The sequence below is a fragment of the Eurosta solidaginis genome, chromosome 3, assembly GCF_040869045.1.
Source record: "Eurosta solidaginis isolate ZX-2024a chromosome 3, ASM4086904v1, whole genome shotgun sequence".
NCBI lineage: Eukaryota > Metazoa > Arthropoda > Insecta > Diptera > Tephritidae > Eurosta > Eurosta solidaginis.
The window spans coordinates 201,239,645-201,257,038 of NC_090321.1; the positions used below are offsets into that span (position 1 = coordinate 201,239,645).

A 17,394-nucleotide genomic window follows, 5' to 3' on the forward strand; every position below is an offset into this window, starting at 1 on the left:
ACTTATGTTATAAAATAACTCTGTCCTCTTGGCAAATACAAGTGGTTTTCTAGGACCAAGCCGAATTGCCTTGAAATCTGGTAACTCTGTCGCCCCTAGTACCTGGAGCCTTGACCTCGCGAGCGCAGCACTCGAAGACAGTATACTCGTCGTGAGCCTTAAGTCACGTCTCTTTAGAGATATGAGCAAACGATTTGTGACGTCCACCGTCAACCCATCGACTTTAATTTCAAAACCATTGAAATAGGAACCAAGAAGAAGAGTAAGAAAGCCCAACGACGAAGCCAAGAGAAAGGTTATCACTTAACATGGTAGCTAAACTAATGTTCGGTTTTTCAGTGCAAGTTTAAACTCCAGTTAAAGTTGACTACAGTTTAACCCTTCCATTGCGGCCGCTTAAGCTGAGATGAGCAGACAAATTTTATGTTATCGAACAAAGTGGCAAGGTTAAATTGTAGTCAAATTTAACTGGAGTGTAAACCGGGGTACAAGTCTAGTTGAGGGGGCGACTGCTAATATGCTACCAAAAATATCGAGAGAGGTGTCAAACGACGCGTCTTGGCATCAGTATTAATAATCCGAAGGCAAAAAACAATTTCAACTCGTTCAAAAGATATTAAAGAAAAACCGAAAAAGACCCCTAGGTCCCTCCAAAGCCGGGGGTGGGATCCATAGTATTTTTGCGCAGAACACCTTTCTGCATTGGCGGCCTTCGGCCCAGGGTGGGTTCAACACCGGTTTGGAGACCAAAAATATATCCCCGCAAAACACTTATGTTCACAATTTTTTTGTGGGCACAACAACATTACACAACCACGTGAAAATCGCCAACTTCCACTGCACATATCTCCGGACAGAGATAAAACTTTTCTTTTCTGCCTTCGGATGATTGTTGTCGAGGTCAATATGGTCTTTTCACACCTATCTCGATATTTTTGGTAGCGTATTAGCAGTCGACCCCTCAACTGGACTTTTACCAAAACCGGGCATATGACTAACATTCATAAACCTCGACTCATGCCGACACCATCAATATATCGACTAGGCTCGACAAAAAAGCGGAAAAAAATCTCTTGAATAATTAGAAATATGGAATGCCCCTCTGAAGCATTGCGAAGGCGCTTTCAAAACTGACGTTTTTCATAATATCCAAGAGAAATGTTTTCTTTTGTTTACAGAAATGTAACAAAATTTAAATTCGTGTATAAAAAAATATTTTATTTGTAAATTTAAAATCATTAAAACTGTTGACATATCTGTTATACAATCCACGCGGTTACTCAACGACATATATTGTTGCGAACACAGAAGATCCTTGCTTGAAATCGTACTGCCGTTAGGTATTAATTGCATCCCTTTGGAAAAGACTACAGCCGATTTAGTATCGCCTCGGATTAGTGTGCTATGAGCAACAATTTAGCAGGGATACCCGGCACACGAGCTCAGTAAGACCATATGCTGTTGAGTTAAAAAAAAATTTATTCTAAGCTTGTATTCGTTACCCATAGCGTGGACGTAGAAAACCTTTTCGATGTCTATTGTGAGCTTCAACGGCCTGTTGTGGCTAATAACAAAAATTCTAGCAATCAAAATTTGGGTTCCGTTACCGAAACCTTCCCAACCAGTTTTCGTGATGATAAAACAATAAAAATGCTGCAACTGTTCGCGACTATTCCCAGTGAATTTGAAAAGTGAGTTTGCGTTGATTGCTTCAAGACCGTATCTAGATAAGCCAACTTGCCTTTCATCAACGCCTTGTAGTTTGTAGTGGAGGGAGACGTGGAGAGGCCTTTTTAGTAGCCGTCATGTGAAACAAAGTCCTCGAAAAGGCGAAATTCAAGGGAAGAAATAAAGAAATAAATAAAATAATAAAAAAAAAATTGTAAGTTAAACGGTTGGGCGTTGGGCGCGTGAAATTTTTAAAAATGTGAGGCCTAGCATAACCTGATTCAGGTTCAGTTGGTCTTACTTATGACTATCAATAGAAATTTTACGCGTCCAACGCTTTTATTTAATTGTCTGATCAACGCCCTAGATTGATGAGGAGTGTGATGACTAATACCTAAGTCCTACCTAATTGTTTTCTAGCTTTTAGTATTATTATTACTTCATATAAGTATTGTTTTCAATAAAACCGTTTAACTTAATATTTTTTTTAAATTATCCAACTCCAAAATATTTTGATGTCAACGATGAGCCAAATCGGACCACAAATACGATTTTTTTGAATATCTCGATCCTTGCGTCACCTGGCGGCGATTTTTTTCATAGGTCTCCTTCTATTCTTGTATGCATTATGTTGTCCAAATATGAGCCAAATCGGACCACAAATACGATTTTTTTTGAATATCTCGATCCTTGCGCCACTTATCGGAGTTTTTTCTTATTATTGCATTGTCATCGGGTTTTGAACTATATTCCTAGTTTCAAGCTTGTAGCTTATCGGGAAGTTACTTAAATTTCAATTACAAAATTCGTGTCAACCAACCAGCCTGTCAAGTCAAGCTAAATAAAACCGTTTAAAAAGTAGCAGCATGACGCAAATTGGAAGAGAAACTCGACCCTAATCTCCTTGAACGTTTTCGCACCCTTTTTTTAAGTTTTCTGGAAGGTTTATGTACGTTCCGTAATGCCAACGGCGTGTATCGAAGGAAATTTAATTATGAGTTGCACGAGTTTTACACAGATATGAGTATAATATAGCGTATAAAAGCCTAGGTCTGCGCTGGCTAGGACGTGACATGTAAATACCCGAATTTGGCAGGACGAGAAAATAGATAGGGAAAAACTCGTTCTCCTTTGGTATTTTAAATTGGCGTACATTTGTCTGCCAACGAGTTGTCATATCTGGACTCGGTCTTATGGAGAGCTAAAATAAATAAAAATATTCTTGTTTGCAGTAACGAAGTGATATTTTATTCATTTGTTTTAACTTCGGAGGACCCTCATTGGAGGTTTTGTTTTTGTCGTTCGGAAGGAAAATCAATAATGCTTGTATTCTCTCGTCTGCCTTGGCATGACATCTTTTACAAAATGTTAGCGGCACTCGCAGATGTAAAGGCACAAACTCCAAATGACTTTAAAACGTTCCTCGCGAACTGTTATAGGGCAAAGGTGCCGGTAAAAGGCCAGATTACCAGTGTACAAGTAGGCGGCCGAATTCAAAAGGTAAGAATGCAGTTGTTTTAAATTAAGATGTGTTTGATTATTTGTGAGTTAGAGTAGCGAAAATGAAATTTTTACAGTAATTTCTATCTTCCTATATTTCTAGGTATTATCGTTAGAGCAACCGTCTTTTTACAAATTACCCAGTATTCCTGATAATGTAAGTATGATCCCGATATATTTTGATATATATTTATTTATTTTATTTTTTATACCGGTACTCGAAGATCGAGTATACTCTATACAAGTGAGTACTTCGAATTATTTAAAGAGAATAAAGAAACTGTACTTTTTTCCATGAGATCGTATATTTTAAATTTATTGAGTAGTTGTAGAATTCAATTACTCTGCAGAAATCGCGAGTACTCCATGCATGCATGTATGGAGTACTCGCTATGGACCAACCGAGTGCTCCAAAATTAACCACAATTCATACAAAAAATATGGTCCATATATGGACCATATACTCCAGCTCCGCATTACATCAAAGTAATCCATGGAGTACCCACAGTCCAATAAACATCGTGTAGTGCCCTGTAAAAATCGTTGGATCATGTGGTCCACTGGAGTACTTACCATTATACTCCACTGTAATGCAGCAATGGACCAACTCATGTTTCTACACGAACATATTGTTAGCCGATCATTGCTCGTTTTTAACGATTGTAATCACTACACGATGTTTATCGGACTGTGGGTACTCCATGGATTACTTTGATGTAATGCGGAGCTGGAGTATATGGTCCAGTTCTAGGACATCGCAATGTTAATTGGACCATATTTTTTGTTTGAATTGTGGTTAATTTTGGAGCACTCGGTTGGTCCATAGCGAGTACTCCATACATGCATGCATGGAGTACTCGCGATTTCTGCAGGGTGATTACAATCGTTAAAAACGAGCAATGATCGGCTAACAATATGTTCGTGTAGAAACATGAGTTGGTCCATTGCTGCATTACAGTGGAGTATAATGGTAAGTACTTCAGTGGACCACATGATCCAACGATTTTTACAGGGTATCTGAAGTTTTTTCGATAGCATTCACAAAGTTTGAAAGGAAAAAAATATATGCGCAAAAAAGACAGAAGAGATCTTTACAATCATTAGCTGAGATAGGGAGTTTTCAAACAGACATTCATAATGTTTTCATATAATGTTTTTTTTTTGTTACAGCAAAATTTGACTATATTTCACAATCTCGCAACACCTTACATTGTGTTATCGATAATCGCATCACTTATATTTGAGCGACGCGTCATAATCACATCACGATATCCCGATAGGCATTCCGCTTGCATACAAGCGGTTAATGCACTACTCTATCCTATGGAATGGCAACATATTTTTATTCCAATATTGCCTGCACAATTGCGAGATTACCTTATGGGTCCTATGCCATATTTAATCGGTGTGCCTTTATCGATTTTGGAAACGGTAAGTTTAACAACTTTTTATAAATTAAAAAACCTGCTATGTGAGAATCTTTGAATACTCATTCCAATATAAAATTTCCAAATGTAACCGAGTATGAAAGCCAAGTAAATCAAAGGCGAACAGTTTACGGATTTATCTTTTTTTATTAACGAATGTGCTGAGATATGACCTTAGTAACAGAATATCTGACATACATCCGTGTTAACAAAACTTTCAAGCTACGATCTTTCTATTAGGAGAGATCAAAGACCCTAGCAGCTCAATGCAGCTACAACTGAATAACGAGGGTAATGTGATTGAAAGTTGATGTATATTGTAACGGATTTCCAATATACATCAATTATCCACCCTGTCTGAAAATCAACAAAATAAATGAATAAATTTTTGTCTTGTGGAAAGTTACTTCAAGAGTAAATATGGAAAAGCTTTTAAAACCGGGTCGCCTTTCGTAAAATGATTTGTAGACGAACTAATTATTTTTACTCATTTTATTTTGCTGATTTTCTGACAGGGTGGATAATTGATGAATATTGGAACGATTTGCCATCATCTCTTGACAAATTTGACAAGGGATGACGGAAAATCGTTCCAATATAGATCTAATTACTTCCCAAAATTATCCCTCACTAGGGTAGGCACCTTATCGTTGGTGTGAGGGCTTAGCCGAACTCCATAGCGCCCGACTATGAGGCGGAGCTGTTTAGGACTGACATCTACGCGGTTTCGCATCATACTAGGGCGGCGGGATGTCGGTGACCAAGAACTGCCAACCCCCTAATCCAGGGTGTTATGTGGACCGTGCCTATTGGACGATTTGCAGCCAGGGGATAAATTCGGCTGTATTCGAACGGAGACTTCCCGATACCGGGCCACCTCGGGAAGTATTAATGGCCTTACCACAGTAAGGGGCGCTGCTGTGGCGTACGGTTCTTTCCCCGTATATAATACTGGACCGCTGAGCCCGCCTTGTCGGGTGGTCGTACGACCAAGATGAACGACTCATTACCTGACTGTAATAAGGACGATGTAAAGAGGAGGACTAAGTCGCAATCCAAGGACGACAAATACGAATTAAGCGATGCGTCGGACTCGGGGAGCGAGAGTAGTGCTGATTCAATGAACTCCGTGTTGGAGAAGCACACAAATGAAACCGGGGTAGAAGAGTGGAGAAGGGTACGGAGCAGAGGAAGTAAAAGAGCTCTCTCGCACTACCGTGCAGCACTAAGAATTGTACAACGCTTAGGAGCAGTGGTCGACCCAACAGAAGTGGAGATCGAGCGCTTGGAATGGGCCCATGAAGCGGTAGAAGTAGGTCGAAGGCAGTTCAAAAGGTTTGCTGCGAGAAACCCTCGGTTCTGCAACCGGTACGAGGAGGAAGAAGCGTCGAATGGCAGAATGAAGAGGCAGCGTTCGGCGGAAGGCGACAAGCCTGCTTTCAAGAGGCAGAAAGGACCCAGTCCTAGAGCCGCGAGGCAGGGCAGTCGCATAGACAAGACAAGTAGGCCCAAAGCTGTAAGACAGATGGGCTCCAAAGCGAGGTAGCAGCTACCTCGAAAGCTGCGAGTCAGAGGGAAGTTCCAATTAAGGAAGTAGGAGATAAGCCAAAGGGAGATAACGCTAAGACTCCGGCTTTCTCGGAGGCGCTAAAGGGAGTTAACGCTAAGACTCCGGCTTTCTCGGAGGTGCCAAAGGGAGATAACACTAAGACTCCTGCTTTTCCCGAGAAGATGAGTGATGTGTCAAAGCAGTCACTGACTGTGGCGCTGGTTGATCGTAGCAGTCCTTTCGGACAAATGACTACTGAAAGGTGGAGATCTGTGGAAAGGGAGCTTATTAGCTTAATGCTTAAGATGATGCGGGAACAATCAAGTAAGCCCCTTCCAACCTTTGATTCGGGGGGATGGTATAATGGTGTGAAGATGATAGCGTGCGACAACATCGCGAGCTTGCGGTGGCTGGAGGAAGTGGTTCCAAACCTCCAAAGGCAAGGCACGAACGCGCGGTTTGAGGTGGTGGATAAAGCGCAAATCCCCACGGTACCAAAAGTTAAGGTATTGATACCATGCGTGATGAAGTCGGAGGATACACTGCGACTTCTGCAGAATCAGAATCCGAACATACCGACACAGGATTGGAAGGTACTTACTGTATCTCGGCCTACCGAGGATGGTCAGTTCTACATCTTCCAAATAAACAAGCAGGCGGAGGATATTTTGTACACGCAGCTTGGTAAAATGTCCTTTGGCACTGGCAGAATTTACATGCGACTCAGGAAAAGAAGTCTCGAGGATAAAAACCCTAACACGCTAGAGGTGGGCGAAGTCGAAAAGTACCTCAAAAGCCTAAGGGAAAAAAGACAGGTGGAGGTCCCCGACGTCACCACGAACGTGCTAGAAGATGACCAACCGCTAAATGGTGCTGTGACTCGCACAGAGGAACACCCTGCACAACAGTCACGAGAGGCTGAAGGGGGTCTCGAATACTCTAAACCAAAAGGGCAAGGGGAGGACGACGACGTCAAGACGAAGGTGCTGGAGGGGGACAAACAGCCCAATGGTGCTGCGAGTCCTACAGATAAACCTCCAACACAGTAAAGTGGCGTCGAGCAAACTCCTCCTAACCCTTGAGGAGGGTTCGTTTGACGTGGCGCTGATCCAGGAGCCGTGGCTCTCATCGGGAGGAAAGGTCTCTGGACTTAGCGCGCGCGGGTTTGGCGTTTACTACGCGCAAACGGAAGGACGGGTGCGAGCTGTAGTAATGGTAAGGAAACAGCTGCATTCATATATGCTGCCTAATTACACCACTGAGGATCTCGTAGCGGTGGCCGTTGAGCAAAAGAATAAGCAGGCATTTATCCTGGCGTCCTGCTACATGGCCCATGCTGCGGAGGTCCCACCGATGGAGTGCAAAAGGCTAGTACAGGAGGAAGGGCGCAAAGGGCGGTTGGTCATAGGCGCAGATGCAAATGCGCACCACAATGCGTGGGGAAGAGCAGATACGAACGAGAGAGGCGAATCTCTGTTTTGTTACATCCTGCAAACCAATTTGCAGATAGCCAACAGGGGAAATGTCCCTACATACATTGGTCCAACATCCAGCAATGTTCTGGATATTACATTGAGATCTGAGCGTGATATATCAAGGTATGATTGGATGGTTCTTGATAGACCATCCTTCTCCGACCATGCGTATATCAGCTTCAACATCCCCCTAAAGAGGGTAGAGAAGGAAGGAACCTTTAGAAACCCTAGGTCAACGAACTGGACTAAATTCCAGAAACATGTAGAAACAAAACTGGGACAACCCAAAGAGGTTGCTAATGTAGAGGAACTGGAGGAGTCGAATGAATTCCTAACAAGGACGCTTATGACTGCGTATAACAAAGCTTGCCCTCTAAGAAGATTCAGAGGAAAAGCAAAGCCGCCATGGCAATGAGCTGAGTCTTCTAAGAAGACAGGTAAAAGAAATGTTTAAGCTCGCAAAGACCGCGGAAAGCGAAGCGTGTCGAGTACAGGGATCTACTGAGGATCTACAAGCGCGAAATTACCAGGGCGAAGAGAAACTCATGGAAAAGTTTCTGTACGGACATAGAGCGCTCCAGCGAAACAGCACGTTTGAAAAAAGTCCTAGCAAAGTGAAACATAGTCCAGGGACTAATAAAGAAAGAGAACGGGGAATGGTCACGTAATAGTGAGGAATCCCTTGAGGTGCTTCTCGATACACATTTCCCATCGGGAGACGGTTTAGAGGAGCCAGCAGACGTCACCCACACTCCGATCACGGAGCTAGTAGTGCCGGGCTTGGTGACCGATACCAAGATCGAGTGGGCAGTGAAGACGTTTTCTAAGTTTAAATCGCCGGGCCCAGATGGTATATTCCCGGCCATGCTACAAGTCTCAAGTAGGGCGGTCGTGGAATGGCTTAAAATAATATTCGATGGGTGCATACGACTGAATCATGTACCGCACTCTTGGAGAACTGCTCGTGTAGCTTTTCTACCAAAGGCGGGGAAGATCGGTCACATGTATTCCAAAGACTATAGACCCATTAGCTTAACATCATTTCTGCTCAAAACCTTTGAGAGGCTGATAGATGTGCACATAAAGTCCAACGTGGATGAAAAGCTGCTCTCCACAACACAGCATGCGTACACCAAAGGCAAGTCGGTAGACACCGCATTGCATAGGGTGGTAATAAGCATAGAGAAATCCCTGGAATATAAGGAGTATGCTCTAGGAGTCTTCTTGGACATTGCCGGGGCTTTCAATAATGTTGCAAAATGGGCGATTATGGATGATCTTAATTACATTAAAGTACATCCTGCCTTAAGCTGGAGACATTGGTGCTTTATCTGCAACCGTATCGGTAACCTTATAACAGCTGATTCGACCAACCTTATGAGAATCAATGCAATCGATTATTGGTGCCGCTAAGGTCGTAACCGTATTGGTTTTTGGTTTACCGTCGTAACGATAAACAGCTGATTACGTTAGGGATACGGATACAGCGATACGACATACGGCACCAATGACTCCAGCTTTAATCAGATGGATTGGCTGCATGTTAAATTGCAGAAAGATTACATTAAAATGGGGATTGTACGAGGCCACGAAATCAGTGGACAGGGGCACGCCGCAGGGAGGGGTGCTATCACCTCTGCTGTGGACGCTGGTCATCAACCAACTGCTCAGGCAATTCGATGAGGGACCCGTAAAACTTACGGCTTACGCAGATGACGTTGCAATTGTCATAAGTGGAAAGTGCCTTCCAACGATTAGTTCTTTGATGGATCGGGCGCTTCGCGATATTCATACCTGGGCATCTAATGTCGGGTTGAAAGTCAATGCGGAGAAGACGGATATGGTCTTCTTTACAAAGAGGTACAAGGTCCCAAATTGGGCAAGGCCTAAGTTAGGAGGGGTGACCTTACAGGAAAAACCTTGCACAAAATATTTAGGAATCATCGTAGACAGTAAGCTGTCATGGAAGCTCGACGTGGAGGAGAGGGTCAAGAAGGCCTCAACGACACTCTATGCATGTAAAAGAATGCTGGGGTGTACGTGGGGCCTATCGCCCTCTCTTTCTCATTGGGTTTTTACAGCGATTGTAAGCCCTATTCTATACTATGGAGTTCTTGTTTGGTGGAAAGCCACACAAAAAACAACATACCTCAAAAAATTAGAGGGGGTATGCAGACTATCGATGCTTAGCATTACGGGAGCCCTGAAAACAACCCCGACGGCTGCACTGTATGCCATTTTGCACATCCCACCTGTAGACCTGGTAGCAAAGAACAAAGCGTTAACGACTGCAACCAGGCTCGGTGCTTCGGGGCAGCTTGAGCGCCGACCATATGGCCATAGTAGTATAGCGTCATCAATCACAAGACGAACAGACTACATGATTCCCTATCTGCGCTTCGAGGGAGATCTTAAGGCCACAATAGAGGTGGACGGTTGGCGCAAGGGTGCGCAAATGGCGGACGAGACGATACATGTGTACACCGATGGTTCCAAAGTAGTGGAAGGAGTAGGGTCTGCGGTATACTGCGCTGATCCGGAAATAAGCAGATCCTACAGGCTGCCGGATTACTGTAGCGTTTTCCAAGCGGAAATATTAGCCGTAACCAAAGCAGTAGAAACCCTGGAAGAGAATAGCTTAAGCTGCAACCGTGTTAACTTTTATATTGACAGTCAAGCAGCAATTAAGGCAATAATCTCGCATAGCACAGCATCTAAATGCGTGTTAGAGTGTAAGCAGTCTCTGGAGAGAATCGGGACAGGGAGAAGCATACATCTATATTGGGTCCCAGGTCATATGGGAATAGATGGGAATGAAAAAGCGGACGAACTAGCTAAAAAGGGCGCATCCCTTGAAGCTTGCTCCGTAGATGTCCCAATTAGATTGGGCGAGATTAAGCGAAGGCGAGAGGTGCACATGATCGACCAAGCGGGAAAGGCGTGGGTTCAAGCGCGGGGCTGTAAAGTGTAGAAGATTATGTGTAAGTCTTACAACCTTAGACTAACACAGTTGGTCCTCTCATTAAAAAGAGAGGACTGTAGACTCATGACGGGTATTCTGACTGGACACTGCCTTCTGGCGTCACATGCCTTTAAACTAGGCTTGGTCAGTGATAGCAGATGTAGGAAGTGCGTGTTGGAGGAGGAAACGATCGAACACGTTCTGTGCTCGTGCCCTGCACTTGCCAGGCTAAGACTCCAGCTATTAGGAGTGATACAGCTGTCAGATCTAGAAGCAGCAAGTGGCTTAAGTCCTAGGAAGCTTCTAATATTTGCCAAGAGGACGGAGTTATTTTATAACATAGGTCCTGGTTTTTGATAGGGTTTTTCAGTTTGGTCGTTAAAACAAACTTCTGGTAACACTACGGACTCAATCAGTCTATGTGAGGTCCTCATGGACCGGCCAGTTCAACCTACCTACCTTCCCAAAATTATACCAGTTCAAGTTTCAAACGACCGCTGTCGTGTGGTGGTGGCGTGCTGATTCCCGGGCAAAGAAACATCAATCAGAAAAAAAGTTTTTCTAAGCGGGATCGCCCCTCGGCAGTGATTTGGCAAACACTCCGAGTGTACTTCTGCCGTAAAAAGCTTCTCAAAGAAAACTCATCTGCTTTGCAGATGCCGTTCGGAATCGGGGTAAAACGTATAGGTTCCGTCCCGCCAATTTGTAGGAAAAATTGAAAGAAGCACGATGTAAATTGGAATAGAATCTCGGCGTAAACTCTCTTCCAAAATATTTGGCGCCTTGTATTTTATTAAAACTTTAATTAGATACATAACAAACTTAAATCTCGAATCCAGCTTGGGTCTTTAATTCGAATTCATTGAAAAGATGTACCTTGGAAAGGTTGCTCAAATACCGAATTTCAGATTTCCTACCGACTAATGCTATTTTAATGAATTCGGTTTCAGACTTGCAGAGCTGAAATTGGCGATGCGATAATATTCAATTGTGATGCTGGGACATATGAAACCAGCTATAATGATGCACAACGCTTACCAACACGTATAATGGCGAATACGGAAAAGCAATTACGTATTGGTTACCATAAAGGACACGAGCATATTTCATATGTTTTTCTTTTAATGATGGTCCGTTTAATGGGTCAATATCGTGATGGTATACAATTTGAATCGAACACCCCGTATTTTTGTGATTTTGCTTTTTTGTCCAAACGACATGCGAGCAAACGATCATTTTTGCTTCAATTTTTATCCACTTCCATGTGTGTTCACTTCATAAACGTACGTTTAAACATGCTGAAGCAGGAATCAATGGTATGGGATCGTTTTGAAATGGAGAGTGTACTACATTCACGACGTAAACGCTGGCCAAAAAAAAACTATAAAGAAACTGACGAAATATGTGTGCCTCGTAATAGTCTTCAAGATCAATTATTCAATGCTATGGGTGTAACTGAGTCGATTAAGATGCAATTAGAACGTTTTCAAAAATCTCGAGATTATAAGAATGCGAAAACGCATCAGGAAATGAAGGAGTTGTTTGGAAAATATCGTTACATACTTAGCTTTGCAACAGCTGCATACAACAGTATACAAGCACAAAGTATCGAGGAAATTAATAATATAGGATATGTTGAAATAAGTTGGTGTTTTTTAAAGAATTTTACCGAAGGTATTAATTGTTCACTCTTTCTTTTATTATTATAGGCTCTCGGGTGCGAACAACGGATGTAACAATGAATGACAAGCAGCAAAGTTCTAATAACGCTCTAAATAAGTATTTTGGATAATTGATAAATAAAATTTTAATAACTGTATTGAATTGGTAAATAATGTTTTGTAAAAAGTTTCTCTATTTTCTTAGTTATCTGAAATCAAAAATTACTTGTTTTCTAAATGCTTGCGCGTAAAAAACGCATATCCTCGCTTAGATAATGCTTAGGAGACCCATCTAGCGGCAGTGGTTAAATAACTAGCTACATCACAGGGTGTACCGAAAAGTGGAGACACAACCCTCTGATGGCCATAGGGTATAACATAAAGCGGAATCAGTTGCGATGAATTGTGGACACGCATGGAATACATAGAATTAGTGTAGAGGGTGAAACATAGACACATATTTCATTACATCTGAGTATAATGCGTAATGAAATTTAAGCAGCAGTTACCCACCGACGTGTGGCGTACGTATGGACGTTTGTCGTACGAAACACGTTTGACCAAACCCTCAAGCCCGTAGGAATCAATGTGTGCGTCTGTGTACATGAACATAACATATTTGTGTGTGGATTGTTTAGAGCAAAGCACTGTTGCCATTGACCAGTTTGCATGCATGTGTATGGAAACATCAACTTTTTCCATTTCAATTTTTGATGTTGTAAAAGGCTGGAATTAATATTAAATAAATAAAAATAGATTGCATATTTATAATCTGCACTTTTACCTAATTATTTCGAATTATTTTCACAATTTTTCAAACTTTAATTAGGTGTTTTTGCAAAAAACTGCAAACGGTCAAAAATTAGCGCACAAAAGTTTACTAGTTTACAGGTTCTTACGGAAAAAATCAAAAAATTATTAAATAAATTACAAAATTGTTTTGGTTTCTACGTTCCGGGCTACGTACGTACGGGCGTTGCACGTCGGTGAGTTTTCGTTTACATTGCACATTCATAAGATAGGTCGTGTCAGCTGACACGTTTTTTCTACATACGTTCGTGGGTAACTGCCGCTTTAGTAGGACAAATTTTATGCGCAGCAATTTCAGAGGTGTATTTAAAGTTTAACGCTTAGCAGTCCACATAAAGTTTAAGCCTAAACATCTATAGATGTAAAAAAAACAGCTATACTACCGAAGAATGAAGAAATATGATAACTATAGTTAAGTAGTCACGAAGTTCCACTACAGGTTACGCTGGAATGTGTATTGGGAGGGGGGGTCTTTGATAGCCACTCCTTCTCAGAGAATGCTTAAACATACCCTAAAAAAGGGACGGTGTTCTAAGAAGGAGACCCAGAGAAAAAGCAAAGGCCTCATGGAGGGGCAAAGAGCTTAGAGGAGCATTCGAGGGACACTTTTAAGCCAAGGAAATTCGTGAAACGCAAAGAGTGTCAGGGAAAAATTCTATGAGGACATAGAATACTTCACCGAAACGGCGGAGCAAAAGAGCTCAGCATTGTTCAGAAGCATTTGAGGGATACTTTTAAGCTGCCGAAATTGGTGAAACGCAAATAGTGTCATGAGAAAAATTATGTGAGGGCATGGAACTTAATAAAGACCTATATAGGGCTGAAATAATATAAAGATTGATAAAGGTAATGTAATGAATAGTCTCATAAGACCTCACCTATCCGCGGCGAATCCTGTTTAACTAACAGAAGAGGCTCTGGCGACCCCAAGCTCCTCATGGAACTTGCAGGTGGGGAGGGAGGGATGGCCTGAAGGTTTAATGTGGCCACATAAATCGTTCCCGAGATGGTCGAGCTGGCGCCTTTACGGTGCTGTGTTACCGGAGCGTACCGGATCTGTATCCGGCAAAGGACCATCACATCGATAACAATCCCCAAAGCGTTCGGGGAGCAACCTTATCGCTACAACAACAACAACGCTAGTTGACGCGCGTTTTCCATCGGTAAATTATTTGAAAGTTCGCATTAAAAAAATAATAACAAAAGATATTGTCTTGATGCTAATAAGCGAATAAACTGCGCAAAACGATGCATCAAGTGATGTGCGCGATCATCGCGCTCTCACTAAAGGACCCATTACTGATACTTAGCATATACTTGACTTGACTTGGCGTAAACTTGGCAACTTAACCCCGATTATACTCCACTTAGCGCATACAATCAATTGTTTGACAAAATGTCAAAATGAAATGGAAACAAACAAATGGCATCTCAAAATGTAAACGGAATCATCAAATCAAATAAAAAAAGTTTATAATCAGCTGTTCCATGCTACCCCCTTGTATCGTTGCGCCGTGATATGAGCATGGTACAATTACCAGGCAAAAGCATCAGAGTTGCATTTTACATGTTTTTTCATTCGAAGTTGTTATAAAATGTCAAACTTTGTTTATGTTTACATTTTTTGTTTATTTACTTTTAGTGTGAAAATTTATTACTACGCAGTTTTTTGAATGTTTTGCAAATTTTTGTAAAAAAAAAGAATTTTCTTATGCTTTGTATGTATTAAAAAATTGGAAAGTGTTGTTTGTGCAACGTTAGAAGGGAGAAAGCGGGTGTGAAGCTTTTCACAGTCCCGCAAGAGGTAATTTTTTACTTTAGCTCACAACTACTAAATTCGTCCAAAAATATCATGAGGGGTGTCAAAATACGCGCCTTGGACCCATGACCACGAATCCGAAAACGGAAATTGAAAATTTTATTCCTTTCCAATTATATTAAACAAACAAAATTGAAAATTTTCATGTGGTTGTGTAATTTTGAGGGGTTTGCGTACCCACAAAAAAAACTGTGGGTAAACGTGTTTTGCGCGGATATAGATTTGGTCTCCCAGGGTCATTTCTTATAAGCGCGGCCGAAGGCCGCCAATGCAGTTCTGCGCAAAAATACTATGGATTTCACCACCGGTTTCGGAGCGCTCCGGGCCATTTTTCATTTCGTTTCGGGAATATTTTTTGACAGAAATAAAATTTTTAATTTTCGCTTTCGGATTCGTCGTCCTGAGTCCAAAACGCATCTTTTGACACCTCTCCCGATATTTTTGGACGAGTTTTTGCAGTTGTGAGCTAAAGTAAAGTATAACCCCGCAAGATCAAGGAAGAGGAAAAAATTTGAAAAAAGCTTGTGGCGTTCAGCTTTCCCAAAATGGCTTAATTTGCTCGATCCATTTGCAGGCCTGCGCCCTTATGGTCTGGGTTAGTTTACAAAGAACACCATTAGTTTACAAAGATCAAAAATATGCTATACAAATATACGCAAAACGGTCCTTATCAGGGCCACCACTAGTCAACAAAGAGAAAAAATTTGCTAAACAATTACTTACTTAATTGGCGCTTAACCGTCTAAACGGTTATGACCGTCCAACAAGGCGCGCCAGTCGCTCTGCCAACCGGCGCCAATTGGTCACACCAAGGGAGTTTAAATCGTTTTCCACCTGGTCCTTCCAACGGAGTGGGGTCCGCCCTCTACCTCTGCTTCCATAGGCGGGTTCCGACTTTCTTGGCCGGAACATCATCTTTCATTCGCATAACCTGGCCTATCCAGCGCAGCCGTTGCGTTTTAATTCGCTGGACTATGTTGATGTCTGCGTATAGCTCGTACAGCTCGGCATTAAATCTTCTTTGGTACTTGCCATCGCCAACGCGTAGAGGTCCATAAATCTTTCGAAGAACTTTTCTCTCGAACACTCCCAAAGCCGCTTCATTTGCTGTTGTCATGGTCCATGCTTCTGTCCCATATAGCAGGACGGGAACGATAAGTGACTTGTAGAGTATGATTTTCGTTCGCCGAGAGAGGACTTTACTTTTCAATTGCCTACCAAGTCCAAAGTAGCATTTATTGGCAAGATTGATTCTTCGCTGGAATTCAGTACTGATATTGTTTCTAGTGTTGATGCTGGTTCCCAAATAAACGGTCTTTTACTATTTCGAAATTGTGGCTGCTAACAGCAGCGTGGATGCCAAGGCGCGTATGCGCTGACTCTTTGCTCAATGACAGCAGGTACTTCGTTTTGTCCTCATTCACCATCAAACCCATTTTTATCGCTTCTTTTTCCAGTTTGGAGTAAGCAGAACTAACAGCGCGGGTGTTTAGGCCGATGATATCAATGTCATCAGCATATGCCAGTAATTGCCATCATATGCTAAACAATTATACCTACGAAAAACGGTCCTTATCAGGGCCACAAACAGTTTACGAAGAGAAAAATTTGCTAGACAATTATGTTGTACATATTGTTACGAATATTAGCAAAACTAAGGGGTGCTGCTATTTCTAAGCCGATGCTAAGCAGTGACGCGAATTCACATCAATAATTCAATCATTATGTACCTACATAAACGAAACAATAATTGCGTCTACACATATGTACCATGTACGTATACGAGCAGCGGAGAGTCAATGCACAAGCACATGCATATATCTGAGATACTCCTATAAGTATGCAATGAGAAAAACTATAAAATTGTGCAATTGTAGTTACAACTGAGAAGTTTGAGAGCTACTGGACTAGTAGATTCTGGAAGCGCCTAGAATATGTATAAAATTGTGCAATTGTAGTTACAGCTGAGAAGTTTGAGAGCTGCTGGACTAGTAGATTCTGGAAGCACCTAGAAAAAGCGAAGGTTGAAATCAAAGAGTATAAAAGGCGACAATTGTAGAGGCGCTGAAATTCAGTTTGATTTGAGTTGTCAAGCAGTTACGACTAAGACGATATCTAGCGAGCAATAGCAGTATTATTTTGAAAGTCAGTTTCATTTAAGCTATCAGTTTGGTTATTAAGCAAGCTATTCGTTGCACAGTTTGAGTGTTATTGTGAAGTACTTTAATAAAGGCCATTTTGCATTATTATAAATTGGAGTTATTTATTCAACATTTTAGTGATTCGAACTTAGCAGAGGATTGCAAATAAGAGGATTTGCAGCAAATTCGTTACAATTGGTGTCAGAAGTGGGATTGTTGAATAAATTCCAGAAGACAACAAGGAAATGGCAAAGTTCAGTGAATTGAAGATCCAGCAACTAAGGAAGGAGTTGGAGAGCCGTGGATTGAATACAAGCGACGTTAAACTCGAACTTCAGGCACGGCTACGAGAGGCAATGGAAGCAGAAGGAATTTATGTGGA

At 41.8% G+C, this 17,394-nt stretch overlaps 1 protein-coding gene across 1 annotated transcript; it reads left to right on the forward strand.

Annotated features, from left to right (window-relative positions):
- Nucleotides 1-1,192: 1,192 nt before the first annotated feature.
- LOC137246910 (DENN domain-containing protein 1A-like) lies at nt 1,193-12,425 on the forward strand. Its single transcript, XM_067777937.1, has 7 exons — nt 1,193-1,445; nt 1,509-1,691; nt 2,901-3,168; nt 3,272-3,325; nt 4,339-4,599; nt 11,532-12,225; nt 12,291-12,425. Exons 1-7 carry the CDS (start codon nt 1,405-1,407, stop codon nt 12,371-12,373), a joined length of 1,584 nt encoding a protein of 527 aa, XP_067634038.1. The 5' UTR covers nt 1,193-1,404; the 3' UTR covers nt 12,374-12,425.
- Nucleotides 12,426-17,394: the final 4,969 nt, after the last annotated feature.